Below are 25,287 nucleotides of genomic sequence, written 5' to 3' on the forward strand. Positions count from 1 at the left end.
TAGACGTGCAAAAAGGGCCCAACCGGGAATTGAACCCGGGACCTCGCCCATTTTCAGTGTAACACTGGGGTACGACCCGAAGGGCGAATCATACTACTAGACCATTGGGCCGTTAGAAGTGGCGCGTAGCGTGAGTATAGATTAAATGAAATTCCGGCCAGCTGTAACTGCCGCCACGACGGTCGTCTCAGCTTCTGAACTCGTCGGACCTCCTCAAGCACTACCACCACGACGGCGATACTCGCACGTCTATGTCTTACCCTGTTTTCCCTTTGAAAAACCGACGGTAACGAATCTTTGCTCAAAATATAGTGAGAATACACTCCAGTTCGCTTACACAACATAAAGCTACCTTAGCGTTCGCGATGATCATGACCAGTCATGACACTCTTCGACCTCGCATGCGTATGCGCGCTTCAGCTACACAATAAAGTGAAGGCAGTCCACACAAGAACGACACAATGACAACTTCACAAGTTTTGTACCCGCGAGTCGAGACGATGTTGCATACAACGGTATTGACCACCCGACAAAGAAGCACATAGTGACTCTGCCGACTTTCGACGGAGGTTCTACGCCACCCGTCGTCCCTCCTAGATATAAGTCTGAAAATGAGCTTCTGGAGAGCCTATCGGTCAATAAGCCTTACCTAGGGTAATTTCTCTTTCTCCTCTCGCATCACCCCACCGACTCACGTTGACGTTCGTCATTGTAGCTCGAGGTCCCGGACAAGATTTCCGAGGGGCGACCTCGCTTCTTGGTCTTCTCGTCTGAGCCTCTCGAATCTTGCCTTACGGAGCTCCTCGCACAGGATGACGTACATTTGGGACCTCTCCTTGAGAATGACGGCCAAGAGTCGAATTAGTCGCTCCTCTTCATCCATCGCGGACCCGACGGCCGTGAGCATGGGCTGCGGGAGCTCATCTTTGAAGTACAATGGTGGTGCCACCGAGCGACCGTCCTGCCCGGCTCGGGTGCTGCTGTGCCAGCTACCGCCGCTGGTTCTCGTTCGCCAGTCTGATTCGCTAGGCGCGAACGCTCTCGCCTACATCGCTTCGGTATCAGCACACGCTCTTGTCGAGGACTCGCAATTTTTCCGCACTTCGAAGGATGCCCTTGAAGAAGCTGCGCCCAACCCAGGCTTTTCCGCGACGAGCGGACAGTACAAGTTAAGTTTGCCGTGCGACTGGCGCCATGGTCGTGGACGGCCTCGATCGGCATTCTGGTCGCTGACTTTGGCACTCGCAACCCCGTACTAATCAGTTCAACGTGTGAGCATTCCTTATATCTCTTTCTTTAAGCCTGTCACTCACAGAGTAATTGTCGTAGCCGCGGGTCACGCACCCGTCCTCCGACACGTTCATGCCTGGGTGCAGCTGTGGCAGTTGCTGGCTCGGACTTGGGGGGTGAATGACGATGGTGGGTATTGCGGATGTGAGTGAGGAGCCGGGCTTTGAGTATGGTGCGGGGTAGGACGTTCTCATGTCGTGCCCTGGGGTGTAGGTGCTAACCGTCAGAAGGTGAGTTGTTTTGTCCTGCTTCTGTGGCATGTGTAGCTGACGAAGTACGGCGCACGATGAGCAGCTGAGTATGGTTGGATCTGCAGCGCTTTTATGGACGCATCCGCGGTATTATTCCCCTCCAGTGAATGGAAAAAAGCGCGCACATCGCATGATCGTGGGGTTGCTAGTGACTGAGGTACGCCGATACGCGGATTGTCCCCTTTGAAGCGGTATGTAGCTGATGGAAGTCGTCAGTTAGTGTCGTCCTCACCGGTTCACTAGCCTTGTAATCTGTCAAGGTGGGCTATGACGTTTGGTCGAATTCTATCCGCTACTGACGCGAACTTGTATTGTAGCACAAAAACCGGCCGCGCGGTAACGATCCAACTGGAACGCAACTTCATCAACAATGCTATGATACAAGACACTATACAAGTTCCTGCGGAGGCCCCAAGCACAGTCAACAAATGCGAGTCACGCGCGCATGCTCTGTCCCGCGACACCCTCCCACTGCAACCCCGAATTCGTATCAGCGTCACATTCGTCGGACCAGACGCCAAAACTCACCGCTATCGATACAGCCCGCCTCCCCACTCCCCGTGTCACCCCAGATCCACCCCGTGACCCCACCTGAGCCCCAGGCGACGCAGCACCTAGGCTGGCAGTGCTATCTCGTCACTACCCTCAGGCTCGGGCTCTGGTTGCTCCTGAGGGTCATCGCAGAGCTCTGACGGCCACCCTTTCTCCGTCCCAGCGCGCGGTGTCGCCTCGCCTGCGAAGCTCGCGCGCGTGGGCGTAGGAGTTCCGGATGCCAATACGGTCTCCTCCGCCGCCGCTGGGAATGCGAGGCCACCCTTGGGGCCGGGGTACCCAGAGTCACCATGGGCACCGCCAACGCTCTCCACCCATTCTGCGACCCGGCTGAGCACTTCCTCTGCTTTGTCCCTCGCGGCCTTCTCCTTCATCGCTGCCCTCTCCTTCATCGCCGCCCTGGCTCTCGTAGCCTTCTCCTTCCTCGCTGCCGGGGCCCTATCCACCGCCGCTTCATCGAGTTTCGCCCGGACCTCAGCCGGCGGCGGCATGGTGAACCCGATCTGCTGCGCCCTGAACGGTGGCCAACTTGGCGGGGGGACGTCGCACGTCGGCTCCTTCGCGAGGCGCTCCTCATATCGCCACCAGTCGAGGGCCCATTGTTCCTTGCGGAGGCGATCCTCCAAACGTCGCACCTCGGCGCCGTCTACGCCCCGGTACTGCGTCGTGCCCCCGGTAAGCAACCGCTCGCGCTCGAACCATCCGCGAGCGACTCACCCGTTGGTTAATACACTCAGTTCGTACCTCAACTAGGTCTGAGGGCCTCGTCGGCCTTGCAGTCCAGATGTAGAAGTCGGATCCCGAGGTCCGGGGAGGCGCCAGCGAGTTGCTCGTCATCTGCATGGTGGCTAAACTGGTGTATGAAAGTAATGCGGGATGTGACGGGTATGTGTGTCTTCGTAGACTGGTGGTGTCGCTCTGCTGACTAGAGGATTGCGTTCCAGGTGTTCAAGGGGAGGGGGAGACTATGGGCGTGGAGGGGGGGACTGAGGAGGTGGTAGGTGGTCAAGAGCAAGTCGAACCTGGAGCGCCTGCAGAGACGCGTCTCGCGGTTTTATACTGTGCAGCGGAGCGTGTGTGTCACATGTGCGTGAAGCGGACTTCCCGTTCTGGTGCGTCAAACCGGCCATTGTTCGACTTATGCGACCTGCGCTGACAAAGATATGGTTAGTACCGCTCTTATCATCGCAAACGATAGGTGAGCCTACGAGGCATGTCTACCCGGCCTGTCGGATGCTTGCACGCTACTTATCGCTCACTGCAGGTGTTTTAACCATTCACCGAAGTAGACGCCTGCGCATCACCGTCAACTTAATGTACGTGCAACTCGATAACCGTACTTTGCATCGTTCACATACACTCACACTGTTGATTACTAGTAAGATACATTGACAATAATACAAACCCGGCCATGTCATCATTGAGAATGATTTACTCTCCACGTCAAGCGAGACCGCCGCTGAGTACCCAGACTAGAATCCTGTTAGTCGAAATTTCTTACGAACAGCGTATCTTTGCCTCTCCCGAATGGGCCACCCCTAAGACCCAAGGGTTCGCAAACTTGCGCTGGTCGGTTATATGGTTGGGCGCTCATTTTACAGCTTCGCCGGCGTTACGCTTGCTTCTCAGTTGCCGTCCTCATTCTTCGAATGCTTACGTTTCCCCCTCGTGTTGAACAGCTGCCTCGCGTTTATGTCGAGGCAAAACGGCGTCGACAATCTTCTCTCAGTTTCTGCATCTTCCAATCACAGATCACCCATCGCAGCACAGTACAACCAGAAATATGGTCGACGCACCCTCGGATCCGAAGGGATACACTATCGCATCCTATCCCTTCGACCTCGATACGGCCGACATAATCCTTCGCACGTCAGACCAAGTTGACTTCCGCGTCCATCGAGCGATCCTCGCGATTGTATCCCCCGTTTTCGCCACCATGTTCAGATTGCCGCAGCCTAGCGTTTCGCAGGGCAACGAACCAGGTCCGACTTCCCTTCCCGTGGTCGACATCTCGGAAGGCAGCAAGACGTTAGACACGCTCCTACGCCTTTGTTATCCCGTCCCGAAAAGGGAAACTGAGGAAACAGACGACATCATCCTCGCGCTCAGTGCGGCGGCCAAATACGACATGGAGTGGCCTGTTTCCATCTTTACCAAGAAACTCGAGGATCTTGCCTCGCAGAACCCCTTGCACGCTTGGACCGTCGCTTGTCGGCACGGTTCCGAGACAGTCGCGCGCAAAGCGGCCACATCCCTCTTGGGCGATCAGAGGGGTGCTGCCCGCCGTGGTCTGCATGCAGTACTTGGAGCGGACGGGTGGACTGCTTTGGAGGGTGTCTCCGCAGGAAACTACCATCGACTCGATGAATTTCTTCGGGTGCAGGGCGAGGTCGATGCCGAGTTCCTCTTGCTCTCCCCGACATTCCGCGAACTCGCAGAAACGGAGACCTGTGCCGAGCGCCAAGAACCACAGACCCATTTCATCTCCAGCATTCCGAACCCCGACGTTGTCTGTCGTTCCTCCGACGGCGTCGACTTCGAAGTACATCGAGCCATCCTATCCCTACGTGCCATCGACTTTGTCAAAACGCCCACTGTGCCTGAAGATCCTCCCGAGCCAGAGGTTGTCCATGATGCCCCTCAACCGCTGGATGCACAGGAGCGAGCTCGGGCCACATCAGACACCGAGGCTTCTTCCTCTAGGCACCGAATCATCCACTTCGACGGAGATGCTCAGACGCTGTCCATCATCCTGGCTATCTGCTACGACAGCGTACCTTCGAACTTGAATTCCTCCCATCTCGCAAAGGTCATCGCTACATGTGATCAGTATGAGGCCGGCTTGAAGACCGTGCATCGTACAGCACAGCGGTTGTGGGATGAGCAGGCGCGCGCGCAACCCCTCCTCGCCTACTTCGCCGCAATATCCCACCGCCTAGTCCCTCAGGCTCGCGATGCAGCAAAGCTCCTGACTTCGCATAACGCTCTGGAGGGTCTCCGGAAGTACGCGTCAGTCATGGAGGACGCCCCGGCTCACGTCTACCACAAGCTCGTCACATACTGCTTGTCGTGTGAACACGTCATAGAGCAGCAGCTGAAGAAGGCACGCGACGCGTGGATTGGCTCTAGCGCATATGATGGACACGAGTACCATTACAATCCGTCCAAGACAGGAGGATCCTTCAATCACATATCGCAGCAAAGGTGGCTAGTCGAATACTTGGAGCGGGTGCAGGGTGACTGGGACCCCAAAGTCCAAGGAGTCGACTGGACGTCCGTGGTAGGGTCTTCCGCTTTAATTGAGAAGGCCGCTGCACGGTGGGCACTCTGTAGAAGGTCTGGAGCCATCGTTCAGTCGCTTCTCAACATCGGCAGAACCTTACCGCAAAAGCTTTCCGATGCCATCAACGAGGTGAGTACTCAGTTATATCGCGCGCACTGGCATTCTACTAACCTTGGTTGTCGTAGGTGGAACTGGAGATATAAGGAACATCGCACTGCATTCAGTGTGGTTGCCTCCTAGGCATCGGTAAGCAATGTGGTACTTACTTTCTTGCTTACCAGCCTTTGACCCTTATCTATAGGTGAGATACACACGCGAGTCGAGTTGTAATTTGTGTTTGACATGTACTAGTGCGATTGCGGTTCGGGTCGAGATTGCTACAGTCACTGGGGTGTTGTCATCTATATCACTCTGTTGCTCTAGGGTGCTACGCAGTTTGAACCCTCACCAAAGTCCAGAGCGGTTGAGGAAGCGCAGCGGGGTGAACACCTTCGACTCAAGGACTAGCACATGAATTAGCACGGTACGCAATATGGCTGACTTCTCAGGCGCGTGGCTTATCGCAGCACCATAGGAAGCACGCAAGCAGCCTTGCCTCGCATTTATCACGTTCTCTTCCTCTCCCTCTATCACATATACATCAGCCTGCTTACTTCCGCTATTCACTCGTCCCCTCACTAGCATCCTTGACTCTCCTGTTGAACAGTTACAGCCCAGTCCTCACACAATATGTCGCAAGGTACCGATGCACCATACCCATTCAACCAACCTTCGGCGTATATCATCTTACGCAGCAGCGATGCCGTCGACTTCCGCGTCCACTCTCTCATCCTCACTCAAGCATCGCCATTCTTCGCGGGCATGTTCGAGCTCCCGCAACCACCGGACGACTCAAATGTCAATGGTTCGACTGGCAAGGCCCTTCCCATAATCGACATCCCCGAGGAACAGCCCATCATCGATCACCTTTTGCGGCTTCTGTACCCCCTCCCGAAGCCGACGGAGGGCACGAGGAGCATGCTGACGGCGGTTATGAAGGCGGCGCTCAAGTACGAGATGGCCTGGCCTGTGGCATATGTACATCTCCGAGAAGCTACTCGCCACCACGCCTCACGACGCGCTGCAGGTTTGGGCGGCCGCATGCACTTCTGACTTGGAGGACGTGGCCCATCAGGCTGCGGAGGTGCTTCGGACGGCGTTCGCGAAACGAGAGGAGTCTCCGGCGTCCGAGGTCCTTCCCGAGGCGGTGAGCGATATAGACGGGCTCGGCGATATGCCTGGAGTATCCGCCGCTGACTACTTCCGTCTGAAATGGTTCGTGCGAGCACCCGCTGACCTGCAGCCCTCGACGCTCTTGAGGCCTCCGATTCGGGAAGCTACGGCGGCGCAGGACGCGTCTCCTCCGCAGGTGTTCCGCACGGACATCCCCTTCACCGACATTTCCTGCTACTCCTCCCATCGAGAGTCCCCGGCCCAAGCACCATTTCTTGCGCATCAAAGCGTCCTCGCTCTCCACTCTCCGGTTCTGAGTGGGCGCATCGCGTCTGCTCGAGCCTCGGTGCCCAGCGATGGCCCCGGATCCGGTCCTCTAAACCTCGAGTTCGAGGAGGATGCGCAGACCGTGTCAAACATCCTCGACGTATGCTACCGTGCTGAAGCCGGCGTGCCCGTGGGCCTCTCTGCGCTGGTGCCGCTCATACAGGCTGCCCGGAAGTACGAGATGTCGCAGGTTTCGTACTGGGCTGAGGTCGCTTGGCCAGGGGCCGCCGCATGTCAACCGGTGAAGGCGTACCTCCTCGCGGTCACCGGTGGACTCCCCGAGCTCGCCAAGGTCGCCGCATTGAATATGCTGGAACGGCCTGCCGTAGAACTCGAAGTGTATACTTCGGTCATGGAGACGGTGCCCGCGTTGACCTATCACCGCCTGCTGCTCTATTACGACGCCTGTCGGCAGTCTTTGCACTGCAGCATGGAGGGTATCAACCGTGGTGTAGCCCAGCAGATTCGCAATGCTTTCCCTCAGCCTCCCCGCCGCAGCCCTGCGGGGTCCAGTGGCCTGTCGACCGTGGACATCATCACGGCTAGGTTGAGCAACATGACTACAGTGGTCGTTCACCGCAGCCTTTCCCCTGGAGAGGTGCTGAGACCCGTCCTTCACGAACTTCAGGACAACTATATATCATACATACAACAGCACACTCGCGGCTTACTGCAGGGCCTGGATCCGCCAAGAGACGAGAGAACTATGGATATCATGCAGAGCTGGGATCTTGTGCGCGAGATTCAGAGGATGCGAAACTGTGTTCTAACGGAAGAGATGTATAGCGCGATTCAAAATGTATGCTTACTCTTATAGGCTTTCATACGATTCTCGCATGAATGGCATTATCGCTGGCCGGGGCCTTTGATCAAAGCTTCAACGCTTCAGCGCCTCAAGTTTGTTTCCGACTTCGACTCAGAGTCTTCGCAGGTGGTGCATAACAACGGCCATTGTTCCTCCTAACGCGCGGCCTTGCCTCGTGTCAGAGCCGGCCGGCATCGATGATTTACTACCTCGTCTTCCTTTGTCTAACCTCCGAGTGTCCCTTGTTTTGAATCTCTGCTCAACTGGTGCTCTCACCACCACCACCATGGATGACACACCCCAACACCCAGTGGCATACGCCACCGCCCCATATCCATTCGACCTGGAGTCGGCCGACATGATTCTTCGTACGCCAGACCGCGTAGACTTCCGCGTCCACAAAGCCATCCTCGCTATCATTTCCCCCGTCTTCGCCACGATGTTCCAGCTACCACAACCCTCGCACCCCGCGTCTGCGTCGTCTATTCCTGTAGTAGACGTCTCGGAGGATAGCAAGACGCTGGATACTCTCTTGCGCTTGTGCTATCCCGTCACAAAGAACGAAGCTGCGAATGTCGATGCGATCGTCCCCGCTCTCGTCGCGGCGATGAAGTACGACATGGAGTGGCCTGTCTCAACCCTCAGCGAACAGGTCGAAGAGGCCGCTTTCCAAGAGCCTTTGCGCACCTGGGCCATTGCCTGCCGGATCGGCTCCGAGACGATCGCGCTTACAGCTGCCTCCTTCCTCCTGAAAAGCAAAGACGTTTCCGCGCGCAATCTGCCCTTCATCGTGGAAATGGAGGGTGCCGCTGCTTTGGACGGGGCCTCTGCCGGGGACTACTTCCGCTTGGACGAGTTCCTGCGCAAGAAGGGAAAGGTCGGCAGTGATTTCCGCATGCTATCCACGCTGGATCCATTTACTGGTAGGGCTGCCGCCCCTCCGTGCGACGATGCCCATGTCGAGTTCTCACTCACAATCCCTCTCCCTGATGTCATCTGTCGCTCCTCGGACGGCGTCGACTTCAAGGCACATCGGGCTATCCTCTCACTTAATTCCATTGTTTTCCGACAGACACCGCCGGTTGCAGAACATCCCGACTTGCATATGTTACGCTCCCCAGTCCCAGTCCTCCAATTCGACGGCGACGCTCAAACATTGTTCGCCGTTCTGAGGATCTGCTACGGCGCCGCATTGTCCAGTCTCCCTCACCTAGCACGGGTAATCGCCGTCTGCGGGAAGTATAATATGGAGACTTTACAGCGTATAACCGAATGTATGTGGGATCGACAAGCTGCTTTGATTCCGCTCGACGCGTACTTCATCGCCTCGCAGCACTATCTGGACTCCCATGCTCAGGCAGCTGCGAAGCTCATCTTTTCGCCGCTGGCGCTCGGACCACTACAGTGGAAGTATACGACGAGGATGGAGAACGCCCCCGCGAAGGTTTACCACCGACTCATCAACTATCTTTATTCGTGCCGGCGTGCTGTGGGTCTGGTGTTGAAGGAGGCGAAGGATAACTGGCCGATCTCTGCCCCCCGGGATACATTGCAACGAAACAAGATCGATATCTTGGCTAGTGTTCCCCGGACAGAGGGATCGGGGAGCGGGCACGAAAACGCGGGCGTGGCGGAGCATATGCCAGCTCAGCGGTGGTTTGGCGATTACTTGGACTTGGTCAGCTTCGACCCAGGCCTGGCTCGGCACCGTGACGGAGGCGACTGGACATCTTTTGTGGGCCCTCTTGCGCTGCTCCAGGAGGTATCAGCAGAGTCGGCGCGGGCCTTGTGTAGCGGCGCCACCTTCATTATCGAGGAGATACTCCACGTTGGAGGGACTTTACCACAGAAGCTCGCTTCTGCTGTCGAAGAGGTGAGCTACCTTTTCGCGCGTGATCAGCTAACGTACTAACATGGTGTAACATCCTTGTTCGACCCATCACAGATCCAACTGGAGGTATAATCAGTATCCTGTTCCCGTGCGTTAGCTCGGAGTCCTATGACATTTCGGGGCAAGACGAACTGTATCGGTGGGGGTGGAATTAGGATTGGATAGCCATCTTCACACAGTCTAAATGTTAGAGTAATTCAGAAATCGGGCTCCCAGAGATGGAACACGAGTAGTATTCCTATCATCCCGTATGTATCGTTGTGTCGAGGTACGAAGACAAACAAAGATGAGTCCCAAAACTTCGCGCGCGTCGCGCGCCTCTCAGCGGACGCCAGCAGAGGACCCCTGCCTAAGCGCTAAGAGGTCCGATTCATGTCGTAGGAGAATTTGGTTTAATCATAGCTCCCTTGATATGACTCTGGAACTCTCCACAAGAGCTTCATAAAGTGCGATAAATAGCATCACATGTGCGTATGTCCTATAAAGGTTTGTCTGCGACCCACATGCCCCCTAAATGGCCGATTGAATTTTGGCCGGACCTCCCATAGCGGCCAAAATGGCCATTTCAGTCGACATAATTTAGCCTTATTCCGATTCTACCAAGAATCGGATTATCAGCTAGCATTAGGTTGCAGCGTGCACGTGCGAGAAACCCACCACCGGCAAATGCCGAACGTAGAACGTCACGACTCACTTCACGCCGGTTTCGTCTCGCCGTACTCGTTCAAGTTGTTGCCGTCCAGCACTGTCTGTATCCTGAACTGCTATGTTTTCACTCTCTTCAATTTCCGTGGCGGTAGAACACTTACTGCCAGAGGTATGTTCAGCAACAGTTCTAGTCAGAAGCGGAGCCACCGCCTGAGCGCCTTCTGGCTACGTATGTAAAACTACATAGCCGCAGCGCATGTTGGTTTTATTCCACTTTAGATTTCGACGACAAGCACCTGCATGTGTGGGATCATGCGAGTTCATGATGGATCTCATAAATTTGTCTGAACAACTCGAAGATGTTCTATGTGGCAACTTTAGCCCCCTACATTGTTTGATGGACTTGTGATAAACACAACAATCGTAACGGAAAGGCGGTATCAACGACTTAGGTCTTACGCACCTCCAATCATGTAAAGCAAGCGTTATGAAAATTCGAGCTGCACCGTAGTGTACTAAGTAAGCGTGCCACATGCAGCTTAGGTAGAATCGGTCTGGCGTGCGAAGCATCGCCTCTTATCCACAAGTAAGGCAATTCACGTGACTTTCCGAATCGGACATGTTAGCGCTTAGGCAGGGGTCCTGCCAGAAGGCAGGCGGGCGCCGGCGCCTAAACCAAAATTCAGCACGGCGTCTGCCAGCTGCCTCTCCCTAACCTCTACTACTGCTTGAACGTGAACGAACCTCACTTCCCCCTGTATCCTCTACGTGTCCTTTTGCAAACTTCTTGAACCAACAACATACGAGGGAATAGAGTCACAACATGTCTCAGACCACACCCGTATCAGTGGAATCTATCGACGCGCCGCATCCCTTCAACCAGCCTTCGGCGGACCTCATCCTGCGCACCGCCGACCAGGTCGACTTTCGCGTGCACACCCAGATTCTGGCTCAGGCATCCCCGTTCTTCGCTACCATGCTTGCACTTCCTCAGCCCCATGCTAATACCATCTCTGCACCCGACTCCAGCGCGGAAACGGAAGGGACTCCGGTCGTACCCGTCTCGGAAGACAGCACGACACTCGAGCTGCTCCTGCGTCTCGTATACCCGATCTTGAAAACGCACTCCGAGATAGAAGATCCGCAAGTGATGGGGCCCGCGCTGCTCGCCGCGACGAAGTACGAGATGGATCTGCCTGTTCAGATGATGTCCGAGCGGCTCGTCGTGATTACACCCAAGAGTCCGCTGCAGGTCTGGGCAGCTGCGTGTCGCACTGGCCTCGAAAGTGTTGCGCGTCGTGCGGCAGAGGCCCTCAAGGCTATTTGGACGCGCCAGGCGAATACGGAGGCGCTGGCTCTCATGGACGGTCTGGGTGACATGGCCGGAATCTCTGCCGGGGACTATTATCGGCTGAAGCAGTTTCTCATGGGCAGGGCCTGTTCGACACTGCTGAGCCCCCCCACGAGGGAAGCAGGCGGTGTGGCGACGACGCCGATCTCTCCATTCTCCACCGATATCCCAGGCACCGACTTGAAGTGCCGGACTCCTCGCCGCGGACTGACTGCACCTTTCCTTGCTCACCAAAGTGTACTCTCCAGTCAGTCTTCATGGTTGAAGGCGCAGATTCTAGGTCTACGCAGTACAATCCCCCCCGATGTATCGTCGTCCGCCAATATCGCGGGACCACTTGTGCTGGAGTTTGATGACGAACCCGAGGTCATATCAATGCTTTTGACAGCCTGCTACTGTGACGATGAAGCACTGCCTACAGACCTCACCTACCTCGCCAAACTCTTGGTCGTCTCCCGCAAGTACGGTATGGCGCGCGTGGCTCGCTCGAGTATTCGAGCGTGGGATGAGACTGCGACTCCTCGCCCCCTGGAGGCTTACTTCATTGCGCTCGCCCACGGCTTGGTTGATTTTGCGACAGCGGCGGCGAGGAACGTGTTGGCAGAACCGATCACAGATGCCTACGTTGCAGTCATGGACACGGCGCCCGCGCTAGCCTATCACCGCTTGCTGGTTTACTACGACGCCTGTTCCACGATCTTCCGGCAGCGATTGGTTCAAGCTAGCAGCCAAATCCCAATGCACGTAATCCAGACTTACACTTGCGACGATCCAACGTCCGCTGCCGTACATATCGGAAGTCTCTACAAGATGGGCAGAACTCATTGCCAAAGCCGTGTCAATGTTCCGGCAACAGATATTGTTCTCCCTTTGAAGAACATCGCCAACACCGCCCATCTCAGTCCCGGAGCAAACCTCAGGAACACTTTCCGCGACGCTGTGGTACGAGCTGGGTCGGGCCGCAGTCAATCGACCGACTTACCAAGTTTTGCGGCAATGCTCATTCAATGTGTTATCTCCCTACCGGATGATCTTGATAAGGCATTGGACGACGTGTGTCAGTCTCACTTGTCATAAGCACCTCAGTACTAACCTACATAACTCGCAGGTGGAGATCATCCTAGGTTGAGGATGTAGTAGCTTCTCTGATAGGTGGATGTGCCGATGCATGGTATGTGTTCGTATATCCTACCACAGCCGCAACGCTGATTGAATTCATAGATTGTTCAACAGCACGACCAGGTTGTAAAGTACGAGGGGTGATAGAAGACGGCGCCACGGCCACACGACTCTTGTGTCAGTCATCACTCTTACCATCGTGGAGTTTAAGTTCGCGCGTATTGACACTCGTCCTTCAATCTTCAGGTCAAGCAGTGCGCTGTGGGGGCTCGCGCGGTATCTCAAGAGAGCTTTCCACCGGGCCGATCTACGCCTCATTCCTTCTCCTCGGCGCGTGGTCTACTACCGCAGCACCAGGTTGCAGCTATTTCAACGCGCACCCTCGGTCAAGCGCGACCGCGCCGCCTCTGTTACCGTCTCAAATCGCCCTCCACATCGTCCTCTTGATCTCTGGATAACGTCTTGAATGGCTCCCTTCCCCGATCCACCACAAACCACCGATGCATCGCACCCGTTCAGCCGCAGGCCCTCGGCGGACATCATCTTGCGCAGTAGCGACCTCGTCGACTTCTACACCCACACCCTCATCCTCGCGGAAGCATCGCCGTTTTTCTCGGACATGTTCAGGCTCCCGCAGCCGCAAGCCAAAACTGATCCCGTAGACGTCGCCGACCCAACCCGCGCTCTCCCCGTCATCGACATGTCCGAGGACGCTGAGACTCTCGACCTGCTCTTGCGACTTCTATACCCCATCCTGAAGCCACGTATGGAGGAGCCGAAGCTGTTGGCGGCCGTGCTGAAAGCCGCTTCCAAGTACGACATGGTGTGGCCCGCGGCGGTCGTATCTGAGAGACTTCTTGCCATCACACCCGACAAGGCGTTGCAGGTCTGGGCAGCCGCGTGCCAGGTTCGCACAGGCCTCGAGGATGTCGCACGCCAGGCCGCGGTTGCCCTCAAGGCTTCGTGGACTCCCCAAGCGAACAAGGATGTGTTGACTCTCCTGGATGGTGTAGGGGACATGACGGGAATCTCTGCCGGGGATTACTACCGGCTGAAGCGGTTCCTTTCAGGTGCGACGGTTCCGGCACTACTGAGCCCCCCAGCGAGCGAACCGAGCACTGTAGCTATCATGACGCCGAGCTCTCCCTTCTCTACCGACCTCCCAGGCGTCGATCTCAAGTGTCAACCAACTTCTCGCCACGGACCACCCACCCCCTTCTTCGCCCACCAGATCATGCTGTGCAGTCACTCTTCGGTCTTGAAGAGACAAATCCTCAGTCTCCGAATAGCGGCATGTTCGACGTCCTCGTCGGACCCCATGGTGTTAGACTTTGATGAAGATGCGGATGTCATATCCGATTTGCTAGCAGTCTGTTACGGCGGCGAGGACGCTGTACCCTCCGACCTCACCCGCATTGCTGGACTCCTGGGTGCTTCCCGAAAGTACGACATGGTGGGTGTCGCGCGCTGGACTCGCCGCGCGTGGGATGCTGCCGCCGCTCTCCGACCCTTGGAGGCGTACTTCGTCGCGCTTGAACACGGACTCAAGGAATGTGCCGAGGCGGCTGCACGATACGTGTTGGCAAGACCGATCGTGGACGACTACGTCGCCACCATGGAGAAAGCACCAGCCCTGGCCTACCATCAGTTGTTGCAATATTACGACACTTGTCACCAGGTCGTCCGAGAGCGATTGGTTCAAGCCAGCGGCCGAATCCCAGACCACTTGTCCGCCTCGCACCTTTGCCAGCACTCTGACGGTGGCGGTAGGGGTTATGGTGGCGGTAGGGGTTACTACTTGCATGAACGGTTCGCCCGGGACACTGAGATCAGCGTCACAATTCAAGCAACGGACATCGTGACACCCTTGAAGGACCTGGCTCACACTGCACGACCCGGGGAAGGCCTGAGGAAAGTTCTTCGTGACACCGTGATACAAGCTGGACTGGGTCGTACTGGAGCCTTCGATCTGCCGAATTTTGCGGCTACCCTTGTTCAATACGTCAGCTCTACTCCGGATGAGATAGAACAAGCCCTGGACGATGTATGTAGACTGCAACATTGATTGCCGCAAATGACCTGTCCTAACGTGTGCATTCGCAGGTGAAGATCAGCTTCGCACAGGACAGCAGCTGAGCGCATTGAATGCCCCGCATACGCGGCCGAGCGGTACATGCTTTTTTTCTCTTGGGTGGAACACTTATTGATCTTCCTCCGGCAGTGAACTCGGGTACGTGCTTGTTCTGCTTTGGAAGTTTCTAAGACGGCTCATGCTACATCTCAAGAATAGGGATAATGATCGTGAATCTAGCCCGACAGATAACTCGGAGGTGCGAAGAATAGTACCGTGTTCACCCATCAACCATAACCTCCAGCCGCAGCGAAGAGATCTTCGCGTATCTTCATGTTGTTCGCTATGGCATCCATTATGGACTTCGGACTCTCGTCCCTCTGTATGAGCGCTCTACTAAGTCAATTTGTCAACCCGTTCCCGTACCCGCGGCGGGTGGCCTACCGCAGCGCCCTGCACCGGCTCCTCGAGGCGGGAGGGCACGGATCGTAGCTATAAAACACACACACCGGTCAGTACGCCCTCGTTTTCCTCACTTTCAAGACAGTCTCCCTCCGCCTTCCATTTTCCGCTTGCACATATCTTCAAGTCAGCCAAGATGTCTTCACCCCTACCCACTTCTGACACGCCGCGGCCGACCGACGCGCCGCTCCTCTTCACCCAGCTCTCGGCCGACCTCATCCTGCGCACTGCCGACCTCGTCGACTTCCGTGTGCACTCCCCGATCCTCGCCCAAGCATCCCCGTTCTTCGCGTCCATGCTCACATTACCCCAGCCCTCCGCCGCAGCCGCCTCCTCTTCCGCGCATGACACCGGCGCGGGCCCGGCGGACTCGGAGACGCCCATCGTGCCCGTGTCCGAGGACAGCACGACGCTCGAGCTGCTCCTGCGGCTTGCATACCCTATCCCAAAACCGTACGCGCTGATGGCGGAGCCGGCGCAGATGGTGCCCGCGCTGCTCGCGGCGGCGAAGTACGAGATGGCGCTCCCACTCGAGACGATGTCAGAGCGCCTCGTCGCGCTCATGCCGGGCAGCCCGCTGGCGGTGTGGGCGGCTGCGTGCCGCGCGGACCTGAAGAACGTCGCACGCCAGGCGGCGGAGGCACTCAAGACGTCGTGGACCAACACCGGAGTGGAGGCCCTGTCGTTCATGGACGGTCTCGGGGACATGATTGGGATTTCCGCGGGGGACTATCATCGGCTCAAGCATTTCCTTGTGGCGGGCGGGCCGTATATGGAGGAGATCCCCGTCACTCCCATACCAGTAGGATTTGGCGCCAAGTTCTCTGCTTTGCCAGCGTGGGGTCAGTTCCCGCCCCTATCCCCGCCCTCGCCATCCTGGTACTCTACAAGCCTGCCACCGACCGACTTGATCTGTCGGCCATCTTCACGGAGGGGCCCGCCAGCGCCGTACCAGGCTCACCAGGTGGTCCTCTGCCTGCAGTCGCCGGTCCTGAAGGCGCGACTCGCGGAGCGTCGCGGTGTGTCATCAGGGAACGATATGTTAAATGGCTCTCCGGGTCCTAGCGCCGAGCCGTTGGTCGTGCTCGACTTTGACGAAGAAACGGAGGTCGTGTTCTCGTTGCTAAAGGCTTGCTATGGCGACGAGGAACCCGTTCCCACCGACCTCTCCAAGCTTGCTGCCCTCCTAGTGGCGTGTCAAAAGTACGAGATGGTAGCTATTGCACGCAGGGTTCGCGAGGCCTGGGATAGAGCCGCCGCCCACCGACCCTTGGAGGCCTACTTTGTTGCGATCAATCACGGGCTCCACGAGTACGCGGAGGCGGCTGCGAAGACCGTACTAAGGGGTCCAGTACCGCGCGCCTTCACCAACGTTATGGATAGCGCACCGGCGCTGGCTTACCATCGCTTACTTGTCTACTACGACGCATGCCGCCAGAACCTCAAGGAGCGCCTCAGGATCATTTGCGACCGGATACCCGAACAGGTTTACTACGCGACTAGAAGTTCTGCCTACAGACAGTCCACGACTACCACTGCTCTCAAGCAGGCTGTCACCGACGTCACTAGTGCACCAGGCATACCCCTCAAAGCGGAATGTCGGAAGAAGATAACAGACATCATGCTCAAACAACTTGACTCCACTGGCTTCGGTGATTTCTTAGTCCCCCTCATTGAATGCATGACTTCCACCGACGGCATCATAGATTCTGCGATCAACGATGTAGGTCGCTTGGGCACGGTTGTGCAGAAACCCCCGCATGATGCTGATAGCTACATTCGTAGGTACAGCTCCAGTTCGCCTAAGCAAAGAGGCCGGACGTCGATGAATGAGACAGATGTCATAGTGATGTACGTATCGTCGCTGCATATCATATTACAGACGTCGACGCTGATTACACCATCGACAGAGTTTTGCCACTCCGAGCGCGACCACGTACAAACTAAACCAAGCAATGTAAACCGTTGATTTATTGTTGACCTCGACCTGCGTCCTAATCGCCTTGCACGCTGTGACGACTTGGAGGCAAATATGTGACTTCTGGTCGGGCGCATTATAAGTTATAAGCAAAGTCTATCCAAGCTCAAGAGATCTCCGACGCTGGCTTGAGTTGATAGCAAAAGGTCAATGAAGGCCGTGGTAGGACGTCTGGCGGCACGGGCGGGACGACACGTACGTATATACTATAGTGGCGTTCAGGTTAAGCCTCTAGGCTGCGGTACCCTGGACGAACGCAAGTATCCAGTCCGACCTTCCAGCTCGTGGCCTACCGCAGCACCTCCCGCGGTGATATAAGGCATGTCCGCCATTGAATGCGTTTTTGTTCCCCCCGTCATCCTCTCCGACCCCCTCCCTACCTCGTCCGTGGGTCTTCACCAGTCAAATTCACCACAACATGTCCCAACCCTCGCCCGACACCTCACGTCCCACCAATGCACCACACCCGTTCGACCTGCCATCGGGGGACCTCATCCTCCGCACTGCGGACCTCGTCGACTTCCGTGTGCACACCCTCTTTCTCTCCATGGCATCCCCGTTCTTCGCCACGATGCTCGCGCTCCCCCAACCAACCTCCGCTAGCACCACCCCTTCCGCGCTCCCCGCCGGCGCGGAAACGCAAACGACGCCTGTCGTGCCGGTCTCCGAGGACAGCGCGACGCTCGAGCTGCTCCTGCGCCTCGTGTACCCCATCTCGAAGCCGCGCGCGAAGATGGAAGACCCGCACATGATCGTGCCCGCGCTGCAGGCCGCAGCGAAGTACGAGATGGAGTTGCCCGTCGACATCCTGTCCGAACGGCTCATCGCCATCGTCCCAAAGAGCCCACTGCAAGTGTGGGCGGCCGCGTGTCGCACCGGGCTCGAGGATGTAGCGCGCCAGGCGGCGGTCGCTCTGCGGACCTCGTGGGCACGCGATGGCCAGAATGAGGTGCTGTCGTTCATGGACGACCTCGGGGACATGTCTGGGATTTCCGCTGCGGACTACCTCCGGCTAAAGCAATTCCTGAAGGCGGAGCAGTCTGTCATAGATGAGGGGAAGCTGGCTCTCTTGAGTCCTCCGATCGAGCGTCGGCGTAAACAGCCACAGCGACGCTCCTTCAAACCGCCTCGCCCGTTCTCGACGAAGCTACCACATCCGGACGTGACCTGTCGGTCGTCTTCACAAACGGGCTCGCAAATGTCGTTCGCCGCTCACCAGGCCGTCCTGCACATGCATTCCTCGGAGCTGGGAACACGGCTTGCAGAGCTGCAGGATGTCCCCGTCTCAGAGGACGTTTCGACACCCGCGGCCGTCGTGCTGGACTTTGACGAAGACGCCGATGTGTTGTCCGCTTTGCTCGAGGCTTGCTACAGCCTTGGGGGCACCCTGCCGACCGACCAGACCCGGCTGGCTAGAGTCCTGGTTGCATCCGAAAAGTATCATATGCGGCTCATCGCGAGCAAGGCCCGCGAGGCTTGGGATCAAGCAGCCATTCTTCATCCCCTGGAGGCCTATTTCGTCGCGATCAACCTCGGGCTGAACAAATGCGCGGAGGAAGCAGCAAGAAACGCACTGAGGAAGCCGGTCGGGGACTACACCGCCGTTATGGAGAGCGCACCAGCGCTGGCTTATCATCGTTTGCTGATCTACTACGACGCATGCCGCCAGATCTTCAAGGAGGCTCTCGAGAACATTAGCCGGCGAATCCTACCGTATATTTCCAATTATTATAACGTTTCTACCACCCCCCTCCAGCACGTTATTACCAACTTCGTAGCTAGTGCACACGGCGTACCCGCCAAGGCGACGATTCAAAACGGATGTCAACAGGGTCTAACACACGCTGTGTCCACTCAAATAGACAACGCTAGCCTCCATACTGTCTTCGTCCCCCTCATCGAATGCATGACTTCCGCCGCCGACGCTATAGAGTCTGCTATCGACGACGTAGGTCGCTTCAGTATCCTTTGCAGAAAATCCGCACGGTGCTGATAATTGCCTTTGTAGGTACGGCTCCAGTTCGCCTGAGCAGATCTAGAGAACCAGACGTCATTGATTGACACAGAGAGCGTAATGAGGTGAGTACCGCCGCTGCATATCATATCGCAGATGCCGATCACACCATCAACAGAGTTCTGCCACTGCGCGACCACGCACATACTGTAGCTAGAGCAAGCAATGTAAAGCATTCATAGTGCCACGACAGTCGTTGACCCCGGCTTCCGTCCCAATCGCCTTGCATGCGGCGACAACTTGTATTAGACTTGTTCGACTCCGGGTCTGCTTTCGGGTCGGGTGAGGTAAAAGCAAGGTCTATTGATGTCAAGGAGGCCTCTTGCGCGGACTACATATGATGGTCATATGGTTGACGCGCCGCGCCAAGTCGCCGGCCACCTCGGAACCCCCGTCAATGCCGTCTGGTCCTGAGTTGCCATACGAGGAACGCGATAGCTTTGTGTCGGCCGTGGAGACTGAACATCCACATACGAGAACAGCGCTGATGGCGGCGCAGGCGAGGGCCCCAGAAGGTCATCGTCCACCTCGCAGGCGCGCCACTAGCTCCGTTCCTGCCTCCTGCTTGAGCTAGACATACACGACGTACTGCTGTGCCTGCCGCGAAAGACACGGTGAATGGAGCGACTCACGATAGGACCGACATACACCATACGGGCGTCGGCGGCTGGGGCGCGTCGGAGGTCATACAAATTTGTCCGGCGGGTCCGAGGAGAGGTGCAGTGCACCGGAGATGAAGTCGGCATCCAAAGCGAAGACAGACGCGCGGTAGTCCGGAGGCGTCCCGGGCTGAACGGAAACTTGGTGCAGGCCGCCCGCAGCGATGTGGTCGGGCCGCCGCAGGAGACATGGAACAAGGAGGAATGCAGGGAGCGTCCGGACATAGGCCATGGAATCGGACGGCGTGGCGCCACGCCGGAATGGGTACGCGAGCAGAGACTCGGAGGGCATGCCGCACACGAGCCTGTATCTGATCGCGATTTGTGATAATTCGCGCATGGCGTGATGTGCGCGGCTGGCTAGCTGCTCCGTGTCGTAACGCAAACCGAGACTAGAGCGGGGACAAGACTGCGATGGTGGGTAGGGGACGCGCTAGAGGTAAAGAGGACGTACAAGACACGGACAAGATGCAGCAGCCGCGCGCTGGGAGGGCGTCCCGTGAACGTTTGGAGTGCGACAGTGTATTGTCCGCGATCCATCCAGCCAATATCGCGAGCACTGCTGAAATTGAGTGATCTGAGGGACGAGAGAGGGATGGGGGGAAGAGACAAGACGTCGACGGGCGGTCGCGCGATTGCGGATGGGCGGCTGCGGGGCGGGGGCCAATGAGAGGGCGGGGATGAGCGGGGCAGAGGCTCGAGCGGTGGTACGACCACTCGCCAAATCAAAATAATACCCGAGCCTCGTCTCATCCTCGTTTTTCTATATAACATCCCTGGCGCCCCGTCCTCTCCATCCCGCTCCTCCTCTCCTCCATCTCCCGTCCTTGCTCAAAACACCACCCTCGACGCTGCCATGACCGTCCCCCAAAACCCCTCCACCAGCCAGGACGTCGAGGCGCCTGCCCGCCCCAAGGATGTCGGTATCCTTGCCATGGAGATGTACTTCCCCCGCCGCGTACGTGGATTCGCGTTTGCAAAACCTGTCACGCGTCCTGATCATTCCGCAGTGCATCTCCGAGGAGGAGCTCGAGGAGTTCGACAATGTGCCCAAGGGCAAGTACACCATCGGCCTCGGACAGAAGTTCATGGCGTGCTGCGACGACCGCGAGGACATCAACTCCTTCGCACTCACCGGTACGTGCACTTCGCGTCCCCACACACCCAAATCTCTCATGTTTCCGTCCAGCGGTGATCAACCTCATCGAGAAGTATGACATCGACCCCAAATCCATCGGTCGCATCGACGTCGGCACCGAGACGATCATCGACAAGTCAAAATCGACCAAGACCCACCTCATGGACTTCTTCGCCGATGCCGGTAACACCGACATCGAGGGTGTCGACTCTAAGAACGCCTGCTACGGCTCCACCGCAGCCCTCTTCAACGCCGTCAACTGGGTCGAGTCCTCGTCCTGGGACGGCCGGAACGCGATCGTCGTCGGCGGTGACATTGCCATCTACGCCGAGGGCAGTGGACGGCCCACCGGTGGTGCCGGTGCATTCGCCATGCTCATCGGCCCCAACGCACCCCTTGCGGTTGAACGTGAGTACCAGTCTTGCTGTCGCGTCTGTTATCGGCCGCGCACCGCGGAGCGGCTGCGGTTCGCGGAATAAAGTGAAGCGTTACGGAAAAGAGCAAATGCATCCGATCAAGGATGGCGCATCAAATTGCCTGCCTTATAGACACCGATGCCCTGGTCCAGACTTTCTATTCCCGCTTCCCGTTTTCCCATCTGCAAGTCACCTTAACTAACCGGCTCCTCCTGCAGCGATCCACGGCTCGCACATGGTGAACACCTACGACTTCTACAAGCCCAAGCTCGACTCGGAGTACCCCGAGGTCGACGGCCCGCTCTCCATCTCTGCCTACATCTCCGCGATCGACGCTTCCTACGCCGCCTTCCGCGCCAAGCACGCGAAGGCGAAGAAGCTCTCCGGGCACGCCGCCGGGCCCGCATTCTCGCTCGCGGACGTCGACTTCCCGCTCTTCCACTCGCCGTACGGCAAGATGGTGCAGAAGGCGCATGCGCGCCTCGTGTACAACGACTTCCTCGCGAACCCGGACGCGCCGCGCTACGCGAACGTGCCCGAGCCGCAGGCGCTGCTCGCGCAGCCGTACAAGGCGTCGCTCACGGACAAGGCGCTCGAGAAGACGTTCATGGGGCTCGCGAAGGCGGACTTCGAGGGCACGGTCGAGAAGGGCATGAAGCTCGCGCGCCGCTGCGGGAACATGTACACCGCGTCGCTCTACGGCGGGCTCGCGTCGCTGCTCGCGAGCGTCGAGCCCGCGGAGCTCCGCGGGAAGCGCATCAGCATGTTCGCGTACGGCTCCGGGCTCGCGAGCTCGTTCTTCACGCTCAAGGTCCGCGGCGACACCGCGCCGATCCGCGAGAAGATGGACCTCGTGCGCCGGCTGGAGAGCATGAAGGTCGTGCCGTGCCAGGAGTACGTCGACTCCCTGGCGTTGCGCGAGAAGAACCACAACGCGGGCTCGTACACGCCCACGGGCTCGCTCGACAACATCTGGCCCGGCGCGTACTACCTCGAGGCGATCGACGCCAAGTACCGCCGCACGTACATCCGCGCGCCCAAGGCGTGAGGACGTCCGCGCCCCCCTCAACTCTTTGCTCGTGCCCGTCCCCATTCGCTGAACCCTTGCTGTCGCCTACGCATATAATCGATACCTCGTACCACACCCATCGACGTCCTCCGCACCCATCTAATCGATCTGTCCCCCCACGCCGCATACCACTACTTACCTCGTTATTTCTCCCCACCCTCCGGCCCGCGCGCGTTGTGCGGCGCGTGCGATGCGTTGTTGTAGTTTCTCGCAGCCGGAGTGGTCGTTGGTCCTTCGGTAGAGCCCGCGTCTCGGACGCATGTATGAGTATCATTGCATAAATACCACTACTAGACGCGCCAAGCATGAAGCGTGAATGACTGCACCGAAACAACCGACGAGGGACAGTACGTGTGAGGCAAGGATCATCATGGATGGGAGATGTAAAGCTCGCGGGCCCCGGGGAGAATACTGCGGTGTTTACACTACTGAGACTCAGCCTGCTTCGTAGAGGATTCCGCAGACATTGGCCATTCCAGAGCCACCTGAATGAGGAAAACCGGTTACACGTGTACCGACGATGTCGAAAAAATTGCTGTGGACGTACCTCCTTCTCGCGCGCGTCCATCGTTTCCGCCACGTACTTGCTGATGCTGAACAAGAGGAGCATCCCCCACGCTCCGGCGCAATGGCTACACGCACTGTCGCTCCATGAGCCAATCGACCTGGCGACGGCCTCCTGTAGTACGGATTCTGATGTCGCGAACGCACTACTCGGCCATGGGTCCTTGGCGATAGCAGCCAGGTACTTCTTCCACCAGCAGGGCATGTCTTCAGAACTTCTGGAGCAGTTCCTCGGCTTCTTCTTCCTCCAGCTTTCAGCAACCCACTGATCGTTCTCGACGACGGCGCGCACCGCCGCACGACAGCGCCGGTGGTACTCCAGGAGGCGCCACAGGCAACCGGCGGCGGCACCAAAGGGTTCCGCTCCGCTCTGAGTTCTTTGGACGATGTCAAATCGCAGGGTTTGTAACGCCGCAGCCTCCGCGACGGCGCGCATACCAACCTGACAACCGGCGAAGTATGCAGAGAGCGGGTCGCAGGGAGCGTTTCGCCGCCGGGGGTCCACCAGACGCCACAAAGCGTCCTCCAGGGCCTTCGTCGCCGCGAGCATCTTGTACTTTCTCGCAGCGATTATCAGCGCCGGTAGTTTTTCGATATCTGTGAGGTCGGAGGGCGGGGAGATAGGGTAGGACAGCTCGAGGAGCGGAAGTATGACACCGCTGTGCTCCGGTACCTCCAGAATTAGAGGAGTTTGCGACGCAGTGGAGCGGGCGTTGAGGATCATCTCGCGCCAGACGTTGGAGGATAGGTTCAAGATAGACTCGGACACCGCAAAGCACGAAAGGTCGGCCGTTTGGATGACGACCTCAGCCCCCTGTAAGTTTGACATACAGGCCGGAATCGGCTTCATACGCGCATAGAAAGCCACCTTGGGAGCACCCAGCACACCCGGTGAAACGATCAGGCTGGTAGGTGGTGGAGAAAGGAAGGGGCGGCCGAACTTTATCTGAGTAGCCGCGGAAGGCTCGCAAAACTTCAGCAATCGATGGTAGGCGTCCGCGGATATGTCTTCCAGCTCTTCCACGTACGAGTCCTGCAAGTTCTGCTCCCAGACAGCCAATGCCGCAGCGCCGATAACCTTCTGGAGGGACAGTCGACACGCGATGGCGAACACGCGAAGCGGCGCTGTTTGGACCAGACTGAGCAGGCTATGGGTGGTGATATCGATCGCTTCGTCCATCTGGTACTTCAAGGCGGCCTCCAGCGTCGGGCGCACTTGCTCGATGGTCTGCAGCGGAGGATCCGCGATCGGGTAGCAGAGACGGAAAAGGCTCTCGAGGACGACGCTCGTCTCTGTGACATGGACGAGGGGCAAGCCTTCGAGCTCGTCCGTTTGCGCTATGCCTAAGTGAGGGGACTTGGATGGCGCGGGCGCCGATGGAGGCAGTGGGGGTTGGGGCAGACTAAACATGTCTTTGAAGAAGTCGGACGCGAGGGAGAGGATGATTTTGTGTAAACGGAAGTGGACGTTGTCCGATGAGCAGAATATGACGTCTGCCGTAGAATACGTGAATGGGTGACCGTCTGTTTTCGGTGAGGCCATGGCTCCGCAAGGACGTCGGAGGTGACACTGAGATGTGGAGGACGGAGTACAGCTTGGAGGCCGAGTCAGAGACCGCAGCGTACGACATGAGTGCATGGCGACGAGAAACCACGCACCAACCCGGGGGAGGCTCTGTTTGCGTTTGTATATGTAAATCATGAGTGCTCTTCGTGGCCTCCGCGCACGTGTGCGGGACGATACGACATGCCTTCCACTCACACGGGGCTCCGAGTACATCAGGCTGTGGCCATTTATCGTAAGTTATTCCGCGTCCGTGCGATAGTGCATCTGATACGTCAGCGCCGCTTCAAGGGCACCGTCTACCTAGTCCATCGAGTGCCGCTAGCTTAAGTTGAAAGCAAGGAAGCACAAATTCGCATATTGCGTGTTCCAAGATGCATACCTAAGCGAGTCAGCTATCCTCGCGAGACTCGTTGCCAAAAATTGCGATAAAGCATAAGAAAATGAAAGCTCAGATGGTCGTAGTCGACCCAGGTCGAACCACGCACATCATCGGCCGAAGAGTCAACAAGCGGTGGGGATACGTATCTGCTCAAAGTGTCGAGTTTGAGGGAATGTTTCACGGCCACATATCAACAATAGTAATGATAAGAGTAGTGAGAGGATGTCTGCAGTCGCAGTAA

At 57.4% G+C, this 25,287-nt stretch overlaps 11 protein-coding genes and 1 non-coding gene across 12 annotated transcripts; 7 read left to right on the top strand and 5 right to left on the bottom strand.

The window, feature by feature from the left end:
* Positions 1-14: 14 nt before the first annotated feature.
* Positions 15-111, bottom strand: TRAVEDRAFT_t98. The gene has a single exon. It is a non-coding gene; the product is annotated as a tRNA-Pro (tRNA).
* A 595-nt stretch (positions 112-706) lies between these two features.
* Positions 707-1,550, bottom strand: TRAVEDRAFT_47719 (uncharacterized protein; the record flags this gene model as incomplete). Its single annotated transcript, XM_008040174.1, has 3 exons — positions 707-1,045; positions 1,103-1,255; positions 1,314-1,550. The coding sequence occupies 3 exons, from the start codon at positions 1,548-1,550 to the stop codon at positions 707-709; spliced, it is 729 nt and encodes a 242-aa protein (XP_008038365.1).
* A 605-nt stretch (positions 1,551-2,155) lies between these two features.
* On the bottom strand, positions 2,156-2,936 carry TRAVEDRAFT_20543 (uncharacterized protein; the record flags this gene model as incomplete). The annotated part of the gene is made up of 2 exons (XM_008039922.1): positions 2,156-2,785; positions 2,838-2,936. 2 exons carry the CDS (start codon positions 2,934-2,936, stop codon positions 2,156-2,158), a joined length of 729 nt encoding a protein of 242 aa, XP_008038113.1.
* Positions 2,937-3,876: 940 nt separating this feature from the next.
* Positions 3,877-7,784, top strand: TRAVEDRAFT_20544 (uncharacterized protein; the record flags this gene model as incomplete). Its single annotated transcript, XM_008039923.1, has 7 exons — positions 3,877-4,075; positions 4,394-5,505; positions 5,800-5,857; positions 6,083-6,273; positions 6,719-7,513; positions 7,571-7,695; positions 7,733-7,784. The coding sequence occupies 7 exons, from the start codon at positions 3,877-3,879 to the stop codon at positions 7,782-7,784; spliced, it is 2,532 nt and encodes an 843-aa protein (XP_008038114.1).
* Positions 7,785-8,006: 222 nt separating this feature from the next.
* On the top strand, positions 8,007-9,683 carry TRAVEDRAFT_72104 (uncharacterized protein; the record flags this gene model as incomplete). The annotated part of the gene is made up of 2 exons (XM_008040604.1): positions 8,007-9,593; positions 9,666-9,683. The coding sequence occupies 2 exons, from the start codon at positions 8,007-8,009 to the stop codon at positions 9,681-9,683; spliced, it is 1,605 nt and encodes a 534-aa protein (XP_008038795.1).
* A 1,399-nt stretch (positions 9,684-11,082) lies between these two features.
* Positions 11,083-12,739, top strand: TRAVEDRAFT_47724 (uncharacterized protein; the record flags this gene model as incomplete). Its single annotated transcript, XM_008040175.1, has 2 exons — positions 11,083-12,663; positions 12,719-12,739. The coding sequence occupies 2 exons, from the start codon at positions 11,083-11,085 to the stop codon at positions 12,737-12,739; spliced, it is 1,602 nt and encodes a 533-aa protein (XP_008038366.1).
* A 456-nt stretch (positions 12,740-13,195) lies between these two features.
* On the top strand, positions 13,196-15,210 carry TRAVEDRAFT_72105 (uncharacterized protein; the record flags this gene model as incomplete). Its single annotated transcript, XM_008040605.1, has 4 exons — positions 13,196-14,773; positions 14,833-14,898; positions 14,951-14,959; positions 15,015-15,210. The coding sequence occupies 2 exons, from the start codon at positions 13,196-13,198 to the stop codon at positions 14,863-14,865; spliced, it is 1,611 nt and encodes a 536-aa protein (XP_008038796.1). The 3' UTR covers positions 14,866-14,898; positions 14,951-14,959; positions 15,015-15,210.
* A 188-nt stretch (positions 15,211-15,398) lies between these two features.
* Positions 15,399-17,216, top strand: TRAVEDRAFT_72106 (uncharacterized protein; the record flags this gene model as incomplete). The annotated part of the gene is made up of 3 exons (XM_008040606.1): positions 15,399-16,985; positions 17,048-17,113; positions 17,173-17,216. The coding sequence occupies 2 exons, from the start codon at positions 15,399-15,401 to the stop codon at positions 17,066-17,068; spliced, it is 1,608 nt and encodes a 535-aa protein (XP_008038797.1). The 3' UTR covers positions 17,069-17,113; positions 17,173-17,216.
* A 442-nt stretch (positions 17,217-17,658) lies between these two features.
* Positions 17,659-18,147, top strand: TRAVEDRAFT_124190 (uncharacterized protein; the record flags this gene model as incomplete). The annotated part of the gene is made up of 1 exon (XM_008040607.1): positions 17,659-18,147. A coding segment is annotated over one exon (489 nt), but the record flags the coding sequence as incomplete, so codon positions are not given.
* A 1,396-nt stretch (positions 18,148-19,543) lies between these two features.
* On the bottom strand, positions 19,544-20,253 carry TRAVEDRAFT_72107 (uncharacterized protein). The gene is made up of 2 exons (XM_008040608.1): positions 19,887-20,253; positions 19,544-19,808 (listed from the first exon to the last, which is right to left on the bottom strand). The coding sequence occupies exons 1-2, from the start codon at positions 20,102-20,104 to the stop codon at positions 19,649-19,651; spliced, it is 378 nt and encodes a 125-aa protein (XP_008038799.1). The 5' UTR covers positions 20,105-20,253; the 3' UTR covers positions 19,544-19,648.
* Positions 20,254-20,713: 460 nt separating this feature from the next.
* TRAVEDRAFT_148803 (hydroxymethylglutaryl-CoA synthase) lies at positions 20,714-22,836 on the top strand. Its single transcript, XM_008040609.1, has 4 exons — positions 20,714-20,871; positions 20,924-21,050; positions 21,103-21,459; positions 21,686-22,836. The coding sequence occupies exons 1-4, from the start codon at positions 20,770-20,772 to the stop codon at positions 22,513-22,515; spliced, it is 1,416 nt and encodes a 471-aa protein (XP_008038800.1). The 5' UTR covers positions 20,714-20,769; the 3' UTR covers positions 22,516-22,836.
* Positions 22,837-22,961: 125 nt separating this feature from the next.
* Positions 22,962-24,643, bottom strand: TRAVEDRAFT_47730 (uncharacterized protein; the record flags this gene model as incomplete). The annotated part of the gene is made up of 2 exons (XM_008040176.1): positions 22,962-23,021; positions 23,084-24,643. 2 exons carry the CDS (start codon positions 24,641-24,643, stop codon positions 22,962-22,964), a joined length of 1,620 nt encoding a protein of 539 aa, XP_008038367.1.
* Between the last annotated feature and the right edge of the window lie 644 nt (positions 24,644-25,287).

This window comes from Trametes versicolor, assembly GCF_000271585.1.
Source record: "Trametes versicolor FP-101664 SS1 unplaced genomic scaffold TRAVEscaffold_6, whole genome shotgun sequence".
Classification (NCBI taxonomy): domain Eukaryota; kingdom Fungi; phylum Basidiomycota; class Agaricomycetes; order Polyporales; family Polyporaceae; genus Trametes; species Trametes versicolor.